Source organism: Chrysemys picta, unplaced genomic scaffold, assembly GCF_011386835.1.
Source record: "Chrysemys picta bellii isolate R12L10 unplaced genomic scaffold, ASM1138683v2 scaf364, whole genome shotgun sequence".
NCBI classification, from domain to species: domain Eukaryota; kingdom Metazoa; phylum Chordata; order Testudines; family Emydidae; genus Chrysemys; species Chrysemys picta.
This window is the reverse complement of record NW_027053071.1, coordinates 30710-48621: the sequence shown is the minus strand read 5'-3', so window position 1 is coordinate 48621 and position 17912 is coordinate 30710. Positions and strand designations below refer to the sequence as shown.

General features: G+C 44.9%; 1 protein-coding gene across 7 annotated transcripts in view; it reads left to right on the top strand.

Moving 5' to 3' along the window:
- LOC135972084 (long-chain-fatty-acid--CoA ligase ACSBG1-like) overlaps positions 1 to 17912 on the top strand; it is a 60164-nt gene that overhangs the window by 13768 nt on the left and 28484 nt on the right. For 4 of the 7 annotated variants that reach the window (XM_065579518.1, XM_065579514.1, XM_065579515.1 and 1 more), the window contains exon 3: positions 14715 to 14932. In XM_065579518.1, coding sequence (XP_065435590.1) covers positions 14801 to 14932 — 132 coding nt within the window. In that variant the 5' untranslated portion in view covers positions 14715 to 14800. Of the gene's footprint in view, positions 1 to 5199; positions 5737 to 12311; positions 12436 to 14333; positions 14442 to 14714; positions 14933 to 17912 lie in introns of those variants that run through there. The other 3 variants (XM_065579519.1, XM_065579516.1, XM_065579517.1) reach the window with 3 other exon arrangements.

Below are 17912 nucleotides of genomic sequence, written 5' to 3'. Positions count from 1 at the left end.
AACTAAGGCACATAGAGGTTAAACAACTTGCTCAAGGATGAAGTGGGTATTCACCCACGATAAGCTTATGCTGCAATACTTCTATTAGTCTTAAAGGTGCCACAGGACCCTCTGTTGCTTTTTACAGATTCAGACTAACACTGCTACCCCTCTGATACTTGAAGGTCATACAGTGTGTCTGTGACAGAACTGGGAATAGAACTCAGATGTCCTTCCCCTACTCTAAAAACTAGATATATGAGCTCCCTTTGTTAGAGATTAGTACCATGTAATAGTTAGCTAAGGACATGAGATAGAGAGAGAGACACAAGGAAACAGTAAAATGAGTGAGGATATTAATATAATAGGCACCACAGAAACTTGGTGGAATGATGATAAGCAATGGGACATGGTAATACCAGGATACAAAATATATAGCATTACAGAGTAGGTCGTGCTGGTGGGGGAGTGGCACTATATGTGAAAGAAAGCATAGAATCAAATAGAATAAAAATCTTCAATGAATCAAACGGTACCATTAAATCTCTCTGGATAAAAATTCTCATGCTTGAATAATAAGAATATAGAAGTAGGAATATACTACCCACCACCTGACCAGGATGGTGATGGCAATTGTGAAATGCTCTAGGAGATTGGAGAGGCTATAAAAATAAAAAACTCATAATAATGGGGGATTTCAACTATCCCCATATTGACTGGATACATGTCACCTCAGGATGGGATGCATAGATGAAGTTTCTTGACACCATAAATGACTGCTTCTTGGAGTAGCTAGTCCTGGAACCCACAAGGGGAGAGGCAATTCTTGATTTAGTCCTAAGTGAAGCACAGGATCTGGTTCAAGAGGTGAATATAGCTGAACCACTTGGTAATAATGACCATAATATAATTAAATTTAACATCCTTATGGAGAGGAGGGACACCAAAGAAGCCCACCACAGTAGAATTTAACTTCAGAAAGTGGAATTACACAAAAATGAGGAAGCTAGTTAAACAGAAATTAAAAGGTAAAGTCCCAAAAGTGAAATGCCTGCAAGCTGCATGGAAACTTTTTAAAAACACCATAGTAGAGACTCAATTTAAATGTATACCCCAAATTAAAAAACATAGTAAGAGGACAAAAAAGTGCCTCCATCATTAAATAACAAAGCAAAATAAGTGGTTAGAGACAAAAAGGCATCCTTTAAAAACTGTAAGTTAAATCCTACAGAAGAAAGTAGCAAGGTGCATAAACTCTGGCAAGTCAAGTGTAAAAGTATAATTTGGCAGGCCAAAAAAGAATTTGAAGCTAAAGACGCAAAAACTAACAGCAACATTTTTTTAAGTACATCAAAACCAGGAAGCCTGCCAAACAATCCGTGGGGCTACTGGATGATCAAGGTGCTAAAGGAGCATTCAAGGAAGATTAGGCCATTGCGGAGAAGCTAAATGAATTATTTGCATTGGTCTTCACTGCAGAGACTGTGAGGGAGATTCCCACACCTGAGCCATTCTTTTTAGGTGACAGATCTGAGGAACTGTCCTAGACTGAGGTGTCAGTAGAGGAGGCTTGGGAATAAATTGATAAATTAAACAGTAATAAGTCACTAAGACCAGATGGTATTCACTCAAGAGTTCTGAAGGAACTCAAATATAAAATTGCAGAACTACTAGCTGTGGTATGTAACCTATCATTTAAATCAGACTCTGTACCACATAACTGGTGGATAGCTAATGTGATGTCAATTTTTTAAAAAGGCTCCAGAGATGATCCTGGTAATTACGATAAATCAAGAAAGAACAGAATTAACAGACACACAAATAAACACAATTTGTTGGGGAAGAGTCAACACGGCTTTTGTAAAGGGAAATCATGCCTCACCAAATACATTAGAATTCTTTGAGGGGGTCAACAAACGTGTGGACAAGGGTGATCCATTGGAAATAGTGTACTTGGATTTTCAGAATGCCTTTGACAAGGTCCTTTGCCAAAGGCTCTTAAGCAAAGTAAGCAGTTATGGGTTAAGAGGGAAGGTCCTCTCATACATCAGTAACAGGTTAAAAGGAAACAAAGGGTAGGAATAAATGGTCAGTTTTCAAAATGGAGAGAGGTAAATAGTGGTGTCCCCCAGGGACCTGTACTGGGGCCAGTGCTATTCAACATATTCATAAATGATCTGGAAAAAGGGGCAAACAAAGAAGTGGCAAAATTTGCAGACAATACAAAATTACTGAAGATAGTTAAATCCAAAGCAGACTGCAAAGAGTTACAAAGGGATAAATGCAAAGTAATGCACACTGGAAAACATAATCCCAACTATACATACAAAATGATGGGCTCTAAACTATCTGTTACCACTCAAGAAAGAGATCTTAGAGTCATAGAATCATAGACTTTAAGGTCAGAAGGGACCATTATGATCGTCTAGTCTGACCTCCTGCACAACGCAGGCCACAAAATCTCACCCACCCACTCCTGTATCAAACCCCTATGTCTGAGCTATTGAAGTCCTCAAATTGTGGTTTAAAGACTTCAAGGTGCAGAGAATCCTCCAGCAAGTGACCCGTGCCCCACGCTGCAGAGGAAGGCGAAAAAACCCCAGGGCCTCTGCCAATCTGCCCTGCAGGAAAATTCCTTCCCGATCCCAAATATGGGGATCAGCTAGCGTGGGCAAGACTCACCAGCCAGACACCCAGGAAAGAATTCTCTGTAGTAACTCAGATCCCACCCCATCTAACATTCCATCACAGGCCATTAGGCATATTTACCACTAATAGTCAAAGACCAATTAATTGCTAAATTAGGCTATCCCATCATATCATTCCCTTCATAAACTTATCAAGCTTAGTCTTGAAGCCAGATATTTCTTTTTCCCCCACTGCTCCCCTTGGAAGGCTGTTCAAGAACTTCACTCCTCTGATGGTTAGAAACCTTCATCTAATTTCAAGTCTAAACTTCCTGATGGCCAGTTTATATCCATTTGTTCTTGTGTCCACATTGGTACTGAGCTTAAATAATTCCTTTCCCTCCCTGATATTTATTCCTCTGATATATTTATAGAGAGCAATCATATCTCCCCTCAGCCTTCTTTTGGTTAGGCTAAACAAGCCAAGCTCTTTGAGTCTCCTTTCATAAGACAGGTTTTCCATTCCTCAGATCATACTAGTAGCCCTTCTCTGTACCTGTTCCAGTTTGAATTCATCCTTCTTAAACATGGGATACCAGAACTGCACCCAGTATTCCAGATAAGGTCTCACCAATGCCTTGTATAATGGTACTAACACTCCTTATCTCTACTGGAAATACCTTGCCTGATGCATCCCAAGACCGCATTAGCTTTTTCCATGGCCATATCACATTGGCGGCTCATAGTCATCCTGTGATCAACCAATACTCCGAGGTCCGTCTCCTCCTCTGTTATTGTCATTGTGGATAGTTCTCTGAAAACATCCACTCAATGTGGTGCAGCAATCAAAAAATCTAACGGAATATTAGGAACCATTAGGAAAGGGATAGATGATAAAACAGAAAATATCATAATGCCACTATATAAATCCATGGTACTCCTACTTCTTGAATACTGTGTGCTCTTTTCATAGAATCATAGGACTGGAAGGGACCTCGAAAAGTCATCTAGTCTAGTCCCCTGCACTCATGGCAGGACATTCACATAAAGAATCAGACACATCAGAAAAAGGCAGACAAATAAACAGTGACAAGTTTTTAAAGTGCTTGTACACAAATGCTAGAAGTCTAAATAATAAGATGGGTGAACTAGAGTGCCTCGTGATAAAGGAGGATATTGATATAATAGGTATCACAGAAACCTGGTGGACTGAGGACAATCAATGGGACACAATCATTCTGGGGTACAAAATATATCGGAAGGACAGAACAGGTTGTGCGGGGGAGGGAATGGCACTATATGTGAAAGAAAATGTAGAATCAAATGAAGTAAAAATCTTAAGTGAATTCACATGTTCCATAGAATCTCTATGGATAGTAATTTCATGCTCTAATAAGAATATAACATTAGGGATCTATTATCGACCACCTGACCAGGACGGTGATAGTGATGATGAAATGCTAAGGGAAATTAGAGAGGCTATCAAAATTAAGAACTCAGTAATAGTGGGGGATTTCAATTATCCCCATATAGACTGGGAACATGTCACCTCAGGACGAAATGCAGAGTCAAAATTTCTCGATACTTTAAATGACTGCTTCTTGGAGCAGCTGGTACGGGAACCCACAAGGGGAGAGGCAACTCTAGTTTTAGTCCTGAGTGGAGCGCAGGAGCTGGTCCAAGAGGTAACTATAACAGGACTGCTTGGAAATAGTGACCATAATACAATAGCATTCAACATCCCTATGGTGGGAAGAACACCTCAACAGCCCAACACTGTGGCATTTAATTTCAAAAAGGGGAACTATGCAAAAATGAGAGGGTTAGTTAAACAGAAATTAAAAGGTACAGTGACTAAAGCGAAATCCCTGCAAGCTGCATGGGTGCTTTTTAAAGACACCATAATAGAGGCCCAACTTAAATGTATACCCCAAATTAAGAAACACAGTAAAAGAACTAAAAAAGAGCCACCGTGGCTTAACAACCATGTAAAAGAAGCAGTGAGAGATAAAAAGACTTCCTTTAAAAAGTGGAAGTCAAATTCTAGTGAGGTAAATAGAAAGGAGCATAAACACTGCCAAATTAAGTGTAAAAATGTAATAAGAAAAGCCAAAGAGGAGTTTGAAAAACGGCTAGCCAAAAACTCAAAAGGTAATAACAAAATGTTTTTGAAGTACATCAGAAGCAGGAAGCCTGCTAAACAACCAGTGGGGCCCCTTGATGATCGAGATACAAAAGGAGCGCTTAAAGATGATAAAGTCATTGTGGATGTAAGCAGAGTCAGGATGAGCTCTACCCTGACATCTGGTGGTGAATTATGGCGAGTGTGGAAAAGAACTCCAGGGGCTAATCTTGTTTGCATAGGCACACCCACCCGTCTGGCATGAAACAACAGCAACTGAAAGTGGTTACTTTGGCTGGTGTGGGATCCCCAGTTTCTCTGTTATTGGGGCAGGAAGAATAAAGTTTTATTACCCTGATTCTGTGAATCAAGGCCAGTGGAACTGTTGTATGACAGAAGGACTGAGTGAGTCCTTCACCATTACCTAAATAGCACTTGCGTGACAAGGGGCATGGGTTATAAAGCTCAGGGAATTGAAAGAGGATGGGGACAGGTATTTGTACCTGATAGTATGGCTACCCTTCCTCCCTCTGAGGGCTTGAAACACCAATTGCACTACCTCCTCTCTCCACTGTTGAATGTCAGAGCTAACTTTGATTCCATTAGGAGTCTAGTTACAGGCTGCTGAGCTGAATTCACTTTGGGCCAATGGTGCACCAGCACTGGGGCTCCCCTACTCTGAGCTGAAATCACAAAAGAGTTAAAGTTATAAAGTGCTGTGTTAGCTAGTGGGGGAGCCTGAAGCTATATTGCTAAGCAGCTGGCGGAGCAATTTGTGGGGATGACTGGAGGAGCAGCGAGCGGTGCAGAGCCTTGCGGGGACGGTTGGAGCGGCCCAAGGAATGGTGAGTGGAGCTGTTTGCGGGGATGGCTGGAGCGGCTCACAAGTCGGTGAGCGGAGCGGAGCAGCTTGTAGAGCGGAGCGGTTTGTGGGACGGCAGGAAGTGGACTGGCTCGTGGTGAAGGCTGCGGCGGAACCCCACGGAGAGACGGCCGGCCTTGGATCACGTAAGGTGCCCCTTAACACCCTGCGTGCCCCCCTTTTACTCTGGGGCTGCACTGACCAGGGACAGAGACTTTGGGGGTTGTGGGACTTTTGGGACTTTGGGCAGTTGCTGGACTCAACAGACTTTGGGGTTGTTGGTCTTTGGGGACTCTGGGTGATTTTTGGGTTGCTGGATTCAAGAACCAAAGGGGAAGGACACAGCCCAATTTGCTGGGGTGGGTTTTTTGCTCATGGTTTGTGTTATGAATCCTGTTTGTGGTGTTTTTCCAATTTAATGCTGATGTTGTTTACCTCATTTTATTAAACATTTTCTGCTACACTCAGACTCCGTGCTTGCGAGAGGGGAAGTATTGCCTCTTAGAGGCACCCAGGGGATGGTATGTAATTGTCCCAGGTCACTGGGTGGGGGCTTGAGCCGGTTTTGCATTGCGTTATTGAAACTGAACCCCTAGATACAGAACCCGGCCCTTGTTGCTGCCAACTTAGATGGGCAGAAGGGTTACATGGAGAAACTAAACGAATTCTTTGCTTCAGTCTTCACGGCTGAAGATGTTAGGGAGATTCCCAAACCTGAGCCGGCTTTTGTAGGTGACGAATCTGAGGAACTGTCACAGATTGAAGTGTCACTAGCGGAGGTTTTGGAATTAATTGATAAACTTAACATTAACAAGTCACCGGGACCAGATGGCATTCACCCAAGAGTTCTAAAAGAACTCAAATGTGAAATTGCAGAACTATTAACTAGGGTTTGTAACCTGTCCTTTAGATCGGCTTCTGTACCCAACGACTGGAAAATAGCTAATGTAATGCCAATATTTACAAAGGGCTCTAGAGGTGACCCTGGCAATTACAGACCGGTAAGTCTAACGTCGGTACCGGGCAAATTAGTCGAAACAATAGTAAAGAATAAAATTGTCAGACACATAGAAGAACATAAATTGTTGGGCAAACGTCAACATGGTTTCTATAAAGGGAAATTGTGTCTTACTAATCTATGAGAGTTCTTTGAAGAGGTCAACAAACATGTGGACAAGGAGGATCCAGTGAACATAGTGTACTTAGATTTGCAGAAAGCCTTTGACAAGGTCCCACACCAAAGGTTCTTACGTAAATTAAGTTGTCATGGGATAAAAGGGAAGGTCCTTTCATGGATTGAGAACTGGTTAAAAGACAGGGAACAAAGGGTAGGAATTAATGGTAAATTCTCAGAATGGAGAGGGGTAACTAGTGGTGTTCCCCAAGGGTCAATCCTAGGACCAATCCTATTCAAATTATTCATAAATGATCTGGAGAAGGGGTAAAAAGTGAGGTGGCAAAGTTTGCAGATGATACTAAACTGCTCAAGATAGTTAAGACCAAAGCAGACTGTGAAGAACTTCAAAAAGATCTCACAAAACTAAGTGATTGGGCAACAAAATGGCAAATGAAATTTAATGTGGATAAATGTAAAGTAATGCACATTGGAAAAAATAACCCCAACTATACATACAATATGATGAGGGCTAATTTAGCTACAACAAATCAGGAAAAAGATCTTGGAGTCATCGTGGTTAGTTCTCTGAAGATGTCCACGCAGTGTGCAGAGGCAGTCAAAAAAGCAAACAGGATGTTAGGAATCATTAAAAAGGGGATAGAGAATAAGACGGAGAATATATTATTGCCCTTATATAATCGATGGTATGCCCACATCTTGAATACTGCATACAGATGTGGTCTCCTCATCTCAAAAAAGATATACTGGCACTAGAAAAGGTTCAGAGAAGGGCAACTAAAATGATTAGGGGTTTGGAACGGGTCCCATATGAGGAGAGATTAAAGAGGTTAGGACTTTTCAGCTTGGAAAAGAGGAGACTAAGGGGGGATATGCTAGAGGTATATAAAATCATAAGTGATGTGGAGAAAGTAGATAAGGAAAAGTTATTTACTTATTCCCATAATACAAGAACTAGGGGTCACCAAATGAAATTAATAGGCAGCAGGTTTAAAACAAACAAAAGGAAGTTCTTCTTCACACAGCGCACAGTCAACTTGTGGAACTCCTTACCTGAGGAGGTTGTGAAGGCTAGGACTATAACAGGGTTTAAAAGAAAACTGGATAAATATTCATGGAAGTTAAGTCCATTAATGGCTATTAGCCAGGATGGGTAAGGAATGGTGTCCCTAGACTCTGTTTGTCAGAGGGTGTAGATGGATGGCAGGAGAGAGATCACTTGATCCTTACCTGTTAGGTTCACTCCCTCTGGGGCACCTGGCATTGGCCACTGTTGGTAGACAGGATACTGGGCTAGATGGACCTTTGGTCTGACCCAGTACGGCCATTCTTATGTTCTTATATGTTTTAAGTATTATCTGAACCAGGGGTTGGCAACCTTTCAGAAGTGGTGTGCTGAGTCTTCATTTATTCATTCTAATTTAAGGTTGTGCATGCCAGTAATACATTTTAAAGTTTTTAGAAGGTCTCTTTCTATAAGTCTATAATATATAACTAAACTATTGTTGTATGTAAAGTAAATAAGGTTTTAAAAATGTTTAAGAAACTTCATTTAAAATTAAATTAAAATGCAGAGCCCCCTGGACCGGTGGCCAGGACCCGGGCAGTGTGAGTGCCACTGAAAATCAGCTTGCATGCCGCCTTTGGCACACATGCCATAGGTTGCCTACCCCTGATCTAGACCATTCCTGACAGGTGTTTGTCTAACCTGCTCTTAAAAATCTTCAATGATTTTTGGTCACCCCATCTCAAAAAAGATGTACACCTCTACCCTGATATAATGCGCTTGGGGAGCCAAAAATCCCTACCGCCAGGGCCGGCTCCAGGCACCAGCCCTCCAAGCAGGTGCTTGGGGCGGCACCTGGAGGGGGGCGGCGCTCACCCGGGGAGAGCGGGGGCCGCGGCCAGGCTCGCTGCCCTCCTCCCGGCGCTCCGGTGGGTCAGGGAGAGCCAGCCCCGGCCGGGCTATCCGCCCTCCTCCCGGCGGCACTCCAGCTGTCGGGGAGAGCAGGGCCTGGGCCGGGCTTGCCGCCCTCCCCCTGGCGCTCCGGCCACTGGGGAGAGCGGGGCCGCGGCCGGGCTCGCTGTCCTCCACCGGCGCTCTGGCCGGCCGGGGAGAGCGGGGCTGCGGCCAGGCTCGCTGCCCTCCTCCCAGCGCTCCGGCCGGTCGGGGAGAGCGGAGCCGTGGCCGGGCTTGCCGCCCTCCTCCCGGTGCTCCGGCCAGTCGGGGAGAGCGGGGCCCCAGCCGGGCCCGCCGCCCTCCCCCCAGTGCTCCGGCCGCCGGGGAGAGTGGAGCCACGGCCGGGCTCGCTGCCCTTCCCCCGGCGTTCCGGCCGGCCGGGGAGAGTGGGGCTGTGGCCGGGCTCAGTGCCCTCCCCTGCTGCGCTCCCCGCTGGGGCGGGGGGTGGGCAGCGGGAGGCTTTTTTGCCTGGGGCAGCAAAAAAGCCAGAGCTGGCCCTGCCTACCGCGTTATTGGTGAAATACTGTTATATCAGGGTAGGGGCAGCAGGGCTCCAGCGGTGATTTAAAGAGCCCGGGGCTCCAGCCGTGGGGAGCCTCAGGCCCTTTAAATCACCGCCAGAGCCCCGCTGCCGCAGCCCTGTCTTATGTCGGGTCACGTTATAGCGGGGTAGAGGTGTATTAGAACTGGAAAAGGTACAGAGAAGTGCAGAAAAATAATTAAGGGTATGGAACAGCTACCGTATGAGGAGAAATTAAAAAGATTGGGACTTTTCAGCTTGGAAAACAGACAACTAAGAAGGGATATGATAGAGGTCTACAAAATCGTTAATGATTTGGAGAAAGTGAATAAGGAAGTGTTATTACCCCTTCGCATTGTTGTCAGATGCTACTGGTGTGGTGTTCTGCTTTCTCCTATGTTGATATCACTCGGCTGCGTGCGTGTGTTCCCTCTGTGTGCTGCCCCAGCTCTGCGCAGATAGCTGACACAGCAGACCCGAAGAGGACCCCCAATAACCAGTCTAGTAAGATGCAAAGTCACGTCGACTAGGTTTATTGCGACCTTGGACACAATTGCAGTTCCCCATAGATTACTTAGTCTACCGGGCATACTATGAGAAAGTGCCTCTTGGCAATGGACCCGGCTCAGTGGCGGGACTTTCCACTGCCCCCTCGGCCGGACAAAGACATCCACTCAGGGATGCATTCTTATACGCAGATACAAACAAGTTACACATCACTCCTGACGTATTGAGGTGCAACCCCTCTACGCAGCAAGGTACAACCCCTCTACGTAGTAAGGTGCCGCCTCTCACCTTGTACATGTTGGTTCGAACAAAACAACACTATCCATCATATTCCCCTTTTGGCCCTGTCATTGGGATGGGTCAACCTGTTCCTTGTTGTGTGTGGAATATACAAGTATGTGAATGTTCTGATATCTGGTGTCCAGTACCTTTTAGGTATGTCTCTTTTTGCAGCATCAGCCCTTTCCTTGCCAGCTTCTGTGAGCAGGGCCTGCCTCTGGCTCACAGCTTAACTTTGCTTTATGTTAGCAAAGTCTTGACCATTACTTTAGTTCAGGCCTTAGGCCTCATACCAGGCCGCTGATACCAAGGTTTATATCTCAGGGCCTCCTGTTACTACACACATAACACAAGAGACAGGGGTCACCCAATGAAATTAAGAGGCAGCAGCTTTAAAACACAGAGAAGGAAGTACTTCACACAATGTACAGTCAACCTGTGGAACTCATTGCCAGGGATGTTGTGAAGGCCAAACGAATAACGGGGTTAAAAAAAGAATTGGATAAGGTCATGGAGGATAGGTCCATCAATAGCTATTAGCCAAGATGGTCAGGGATGCAACTCCATGCTCTGGGTGTCCCTAGCCTCTGATTGCCAGAAGCTGGGAGTGGATGACAGGGAATGGATCACTCGATGGTTGCCTGTTCTATTTATTCCCACTGAAGCACCTGGCACTGTCTACTGTCGTAAGACAGGATACTGGGTTAGATGGACCATTGATCTGACTCTGTATAGCTGTTCTTATGTTCTTATATAAATTTAAATGACACAGTTGTGTGGTGCTGCCTTATGATTAATGTGGGATATGCTAGTTAAATATTATGGCAGGGGTTACCAGCTGGTACTGTTACACATAGTCTTACAAGATTTTTTTCTTAGAATGAGAGCAAATTTCTAATCAAGAAATGCTGTATTGTTGTGTTGTTTTGTTATGTAGTGGTCCTTTGAGAGAAACTGTGGCAGATAACAGACAGTTTTCATTCTGCTTTACTCTCTGTTTGGAGCCAATTCCTGAGAGAGTAGCTTCCTGGGAACTGGATATTGGTGTATCTGCTCCTGCCAAGCAGGAGGTGACACTGGTGTCAGAAGTAATACACTGTTCTTGGAAGAAGAAGAAGAAGAAACTGTATATTAAATTAACACTATGGCAAATGACTAACTTTTTAGCAATGTTTAACACTTTTCAATCAGTGATTGCTGACTTCTCTTTCAGGCCTCACGGCCTCCTTCAGTGACCTTTCACTTCTTGTGAACTTGAAAAGTCTCATTAACTTAATTTCCTGTGCAGTCTTTCTTTCTTCTCTACTTTTACCTTTATCTGTAAGTTTTATCATTCTCTACAGCTGGGCTGGATCCTCTGGTCTGATTAAGTTGGGCTCAGCATGGAACCAAGGAGCAAAGTCAGTTTTATGCTACCGTTATGGCTCCTCAATCCATATATCTCAGTTGTACCTTATTTAAAGAGACATTGCTCATTTTAGTTCCCAAGCTAGCTATGCTGCATCCTATTTGGTGTCCCCTTACTTTTATTGCTGAAAGTTATTTATATCAGAACTAAAGAATCATGGAACTGAAGTTATAGCCTGTTTACACTTATTTTGAAGTATTTATAACAAAAATTGCTAGCTGAGTGTTAGGATTTATAATAATTCATGCCAAATAGCAACCTACTGTTTACTGGCCTGTGCCAGTCGTAACCTAGTATTAAGAAGAGAGCAGACTGATTTCCATTCTCTGAATCTTGTTTGATAGTATATAAAAAACAAAATGAGTATCAGATACTTCCTCTTAGAGTTGACTCCAATTCCAACTGACATGAAATAGCTCCTGTTGAGGAGGCTGTGATGCTGGCAGGCCATCTGCCAGCCACACTGCAGTCATTAGCTAAGACCTTACAAACTCATAGCTGGAAACCAGATCAGTTCACCTGTATGTTAATTTTGCTCAAAATAGGTATTACTCTTATAAAAATATATTTAGTATTTAGACTCTATGAAATGATTGTAAGTTGCTGCATGCATTAATCTCACATATAATGTCAGTATTCCATGCTATAAAAAAACATGTACGTTTTGCTTTATGACTTTGAGAATGTTTGCTCTGAACTTGTGAACCCAGGCATGGGACTTGTTCCCTGCCCTTCCAAAAGGATTATCAAAATCAGTTGGGCCATCAAGGAACATTGCAATAAAAAAGATTGATTAATGGCCCTATTGCACCAGGAAGTGCTATGTGCCCTGTGTCTTAGAAGCTGAATGAAAGAAATAAAACAAAGTCACATGAAAATTTTCCATCTTTTTGGCTGTTTGAACTCTGACAGGGCTAGAGACACCAAACTGAAAACAGAGATCCCCTGGGGCTGCCTCTTGGGTCCACCCTGAAAGAGACTTTGAATTGACAGATCACTAAAACTCTGGCACTCTTAGGATTTAGATAACTCATTTGTGAGTATATGTTTGTTTGCTTTAACCTGCAAATAGCTTTCTTATTTCTTTTTCCTAGTTAATAAACCTTTAGATAGTTTTTTATGGGATTGGCTATCTGTGTTGTCTTCGGTGTAAGATCTAGAGTACCAGTTGATCTGGGGTAAGTGACTGGTCTCTTGGGACTAAATGTGATGTGATCTTTGGTGTAAGTGACCATTTATCACTAAGTCCCATCTGTCTCAGTGGAAAGATAGACTGGGGCGTCTAAGAGGACTGTCTGTGACTCCGTGGTAAGACTGGTATAGTGATCCAGGAGTTTACAGTTTTTGTTGGCTTGGTAAAATCTAATTATAGAATACACCACCAATTTGGGGAGTCTGCCCTGTTTTCTGACACTCTGCACTGAGGTAGGCACTCACAGCTGTGAGCTACTCCAGACAGCATGACAGAGGCATTGAGGTATGAGTGTCCACAGACTATATTTCATTGATGACAGTATGTTCTAGTTCACTTAAATTATCATCCAAAGGACCATAATGGGCATCAGAGGATAAGTCAGGTCTCCCAGGAATAACTGGACCTATGTCTACACCATTAATGTCCACAGTAGTCCTCAGTCCTTTTCCCATTAATTTAAATAGAACTGACTTCTGAAAGATCCTAGCATTGTGGACCCTTCTAGACCAGCCTGCACTTACGTCTGTAAACCTACTGCAGTGGTCAACCAGGTCTTGAAGCACCATGGTTAAATACCCCTTTCTTGATAATAAATTCTGCATCCTGACAGGAGGGGGCATGCTGGAGTGTTTGTATCAAATGATAGGCACATAGGTTCTGTCAGTTGCCCCAGAAGAGTTTGGGAACCCATGTATCCAAAGCCATCAATAATCTCTGGAGCACTACCCAGCTTTGTCCTGGCTGGACAGCACCTTATCAGTGGCATAGGACCTGCATGAGAATGGCCCCAGCATTTGATCTCCCCATGCTAAACTGGCTGGCTACAGACCGGTAGCATTCTGGGGTGGCCAGTTTCCAGATGGCAATGGTGACCTGCTTCTCTATGGGTATAGAACACTGCATGTTGGTACTATAGTACTTGTAGCTGCAGCTCTGGGTCACTTCTGCACAGATCACAAAAAAGGTAGTCCTTCCTACCCTGAAGTTCTCTCGCTACAGCTGGTTGTCCCAGGTCTGCAGAATGATCCTCTCCCACCAATCCATGCTGGTTTCCCAGGCCCTGAAACAGTGCTGAATGCCACGTGGCGGATCCAGGAACCAGTATTTCTAGTTCCAACTACTTGGCATTGTCCTATTCTTCTTCATCCTGCTGCCATCGCCTCAGGGTGTTCTTCTGCAGCTGGAGAAGCTGCTGCAGCTGCCATAGAATAGTCTCCTGCTCCCACATAATCTGCTCAGTGGTGTCTTGGGCAAAGTCCGCTGCTGAATTTGTCTGGCTTTGACTGCTGTAATACAGCCCAACCAGCCTCTGCATATGTGCTTGTCACCATAACAGTACAGAGCATTGTTGGGTCCATGCTAGAAGATAGCAATTAAAAAATGGTGTGAAACTGCCCAGAAAGGATGTATGGGGGGAAGACAGTGGAAACATGGGATTTAAAAAAAAAAAAGAAATCACCTGGCTTCGCACAAATCACAGCGAAAACAATTCTAGGATGCATGTTGGTCAGCTGCGAAATAAAGGACCATGGGATACTCACCGAGGACACTATGCCCTTAGTTCTCAGCAAACCACTGCCATATATTCATACCATGTGAGTTGAAAATGGAACAGGTGTTCTGTGTGCACACTATAAGTGTGACTTACATTCTGTGACTTACCTGACTCTTGTCAAAAAGCTTTCACTGAACCCTGTGTAGGTGAATCCAAAGTGTGTTTCCATCTCCTTCTAGTTTCATGTCCACGTACAGCCATCTACTGCTACCAGTTACTCCATTAGCGTATGTCATAATGGACTATGCTTTGGCTTTAAAGATCGCAACTCTGCTGATGAATCATGTGGAGGGTGAATATGGTTCTACATTATGACTTTTTATTCCAATTTTTAAGTTTTCTAAAAACGTAGGAAATTATACATTTAAAAAAATATCCTATGTTAAAAGAACTTTAAGGTTGCAAAGTCAAGCATGCAGAAGTTTAGAAATGCCAGAATTAAGGTCGCCCATGTAACCTTAATTTGATCCTTCGTGCATATGCATTATAATAGTAGTCTTTAATTACATGATCACTTACTATTTTTTTCACTGATCTACTATCTTGATAATAACTTGCCTTTCAGAGCCTTTATGGACTACATTTGCTGATAGTGTGGTCAAGCTCAGGATAGATCAATCATGTTCACAAACTCCAATAACAGTTCATCAGATGTTCAAAGAGACTGTGGATAAATATGGGCCTCTCAATGCTATGGCCAGCAAAAAGAATGGAAAATGGGAAAAAATCACATTTGCGGAGTATTACAATCTTTCCTGGAAAGCAGCCAAAAGCTTTTTGAAGGTAAGTGTTTAAAAAAACAACAATCCAAACTCATACTTGTTATACAGGTTTTTTTTATTACAGATTATAGCATGAAAGTGTTCCTGTGGGTTTTCAGTCCTTATGAAGAGTAGCAATCACATGTGACTTCTAGAATCTGCATCACAGCCTTTATTGAAATACCATATATACTCGTTCATTAGCCCATTCATTTATAAGCCGACCCCCCAAGATGGATAGGTAAAAATAGCAAAAACTGTATGACCCTTTCATAAGCCGACCCTATAATTCAGGGGCTGGCAAACTTTGGCTCCTGGCCCATTAGGGTAAGCCGCTAGCGGGCCTGGACATTTTGTTTACCTGGAGCGTTCACAGGCACGGAGGCCCTCAGCTCCCAGTGGCGGTTTGCCGTTTCCAGCCAATGGGAGCTGCGGGAAGTGGCGCCACTTCCCGCAGGTCCCATTGACTGGGAACAGTGAACTGCGGCCACAGGGAGCTGAGGGCATCCGTGCCTATGAACGATCCAGGTAAACAAAATGACAATGTATTAGATATTCAATTCAATGATTTCATAGAGTTTAAAATCATCAAATTTTGGTGTAGACCCGTTTATAAGCCGACCCCCGCTCTTTGATGCATCACTTTTTTACCAAAAATATTCGGCTTATGAATGAGTATATAAGGTAAATCTCTCGTAACTGTACCATTCAAATATTAATGAGACCCTCTCAATCCATAGTAGAGGATCAGTGTCATCCTGGAATGCTTCATGGGATTTACCTTCCTTTTAAGTGCAGTATATTTGATGACCCCAACAAGTTGTGTCTCTTAAATTTCTGAATTGCCTAGCAATTTTCTTTTTTATGATTGACCAAGGCAATGAGAGGCAGATTAGTAAATATTTCTATTTAATACACTATATTGTTATAGTTATATTTATTATACTGTTTTAGTTGTATATCAGACAGATACTAATATTTTCAATGGTAGCAGATGGCACTGATGCCTGTGTTTGCAAAAGTGTTGGCAGAAACAGTGGCCAAGTCAATAGGTGAGACTCTGCTTGTGAAAGCAGTTGCAATCAGGGAGACAAGGGTGGTAGTCACAGAGGTGCAATACAGGAGTCTTGGGTGACTGTCTTTTTAGAGCCTGTGATGCAGATTGTTGGCATGGCCTTTAGATTATCTTTGGATGCTAAAATGTCAAGTAAGTTAGTTTTCATTATGTTTTAGAAACTAATGCATATTTTTCAGAAAGAGTTCAAAAGAAAATAATGCCAACAAAAGTTGGCACCGGTGGCATCTGTCACTATAGACAGTAACAGAGCAGCGCTACATGAACACCTAGGTTGTTCTCTGTTCCCTCATGGCCACAGGGGGAGTGGCTGCTCCCCTTGAGCACATTCCCCAAAAGTGGCGTCTTTTTAACTCACTCACAAAAAAATGCGCCACCTGGTGTAGCGCGATCTTCGGCGGTGGGACCTTCACTTGCTCCACGGGGCTTCAGCGGCATTTTGGCGGCGGGTCCTTCAGTGCCGCCGAAGACAGCCGGAGCTAGTGAAGGGCCCGCCGCCGAAGACCCGGAGCGCCACCCCATCAGTAAAAGCGCCGCCGGGTGAGTAAAAGCGCCACAGCAGGCGGTGCCTTTTTTTGTGAGTTAGTTAAAAAGGTGCCACCCGCTGCGGCGCTTTTACTCACCCGGCAGCACTTTTACTGACGGGGCGGCGCTCCGGGTCTCCGGCGGCGGGCCCTTCACTAGCTCCGGGTGTCTTCGGCGGCACTGAAGGACCCGCTGCCGAAATGCTGCCGAAGCCCCGCGGAGCAAGTGAGCAAGCACTGGAGGCAGGCCCGGGAGACGCAGGGAAAGCGCGGGGCCAGGGTGAGTGAGAGTCCGGCCTGGCCCCAAGTGCAGGCAGGACTCAGTCGGGTGGTAGGGAGAGTAGAGGGGCGGCCTGCGGGGCCAGGCAGCGGCTGTTCTCCCCCCCCCGGGCAGCGGGACTCGGGAACAGCCGCTGCTGCAGGTCCCACTCTCGCGGGGGGAGGAAGCGGCCGATGGCCAAGCTCGGCGGCTGCGGCTCTGGAGCTCGGGCCTGCTGCGGGGACCCAGCAGCGCGCACGCTGTGCCCAGCCACTGGCCAGTCGCGTCTGGGCTGCTGCCCAGCTGGTGCAATCCCGCGGCGGCCCCGGGACAGAGGCATCGGCAGCCCAGCCCCGTTTGTTCCCCTGCGGGACCTGAGCAGGACAGGGGGGCTGGGGCCTGCTGCCCCTACTCCGGGGTCGCAGCGGGATTGCACTAGCTGGGCAGCAGCCCAGACGTGACTGGCCAGGGGCTGGGCGCAGCGTGCGCGCTGCTGGGTCCCAGCAGCAGGCCCGGGCTCCAGAGCTGCAGCCGCCGAGCTTGGCCATCGGCCGCTTCCTCCCCCCGCGGCAGTGCTTGTGGAGGAAGGGGGGGGGTTGCCCTGCTCCCCCCCCCGCCACGTCCGTCGCCCCACCCCCCCGCTCTCCCCGCGTCCCGATATTTGACTTGGGTGATCTGGTCACCCTAATACAGCTATGCAACACTCCTCATTCGGGGCTATGTACTAAGTCCACAATCTGGCCCCAAGTATAACTAAACAAAACTAATCTGGCAAGATGAAAAGGATTTAGTAAAGATTCTGAGTATGGGATAAGTCTAATATTTGTTGAACTTCAGTTCATGTTGCAAAGCCCTTCTGTTTTTCAGATCTTCTTTGAAGGACTGGGCTGGGCTGGGAATTTGGGTGTGAGGGGTGGGAGAGTCTTATGTTTGCATGAACTTAGAGAGTGTTAATTGCAGACAGTTGTTCCATTTGTATTGTGTATATGGTCTATTAATACATTTTGCACAAATGCCTAGAGCTATGGATGGGTCCATTTTTTAAATGCATAAATAATAAAGAACTCCAAATCTATTTTTGTGTGTGTTCACTATATCTTTCTCTCTAATATGCCTGCATTACATACCTCAGTGTTTGCTCTTT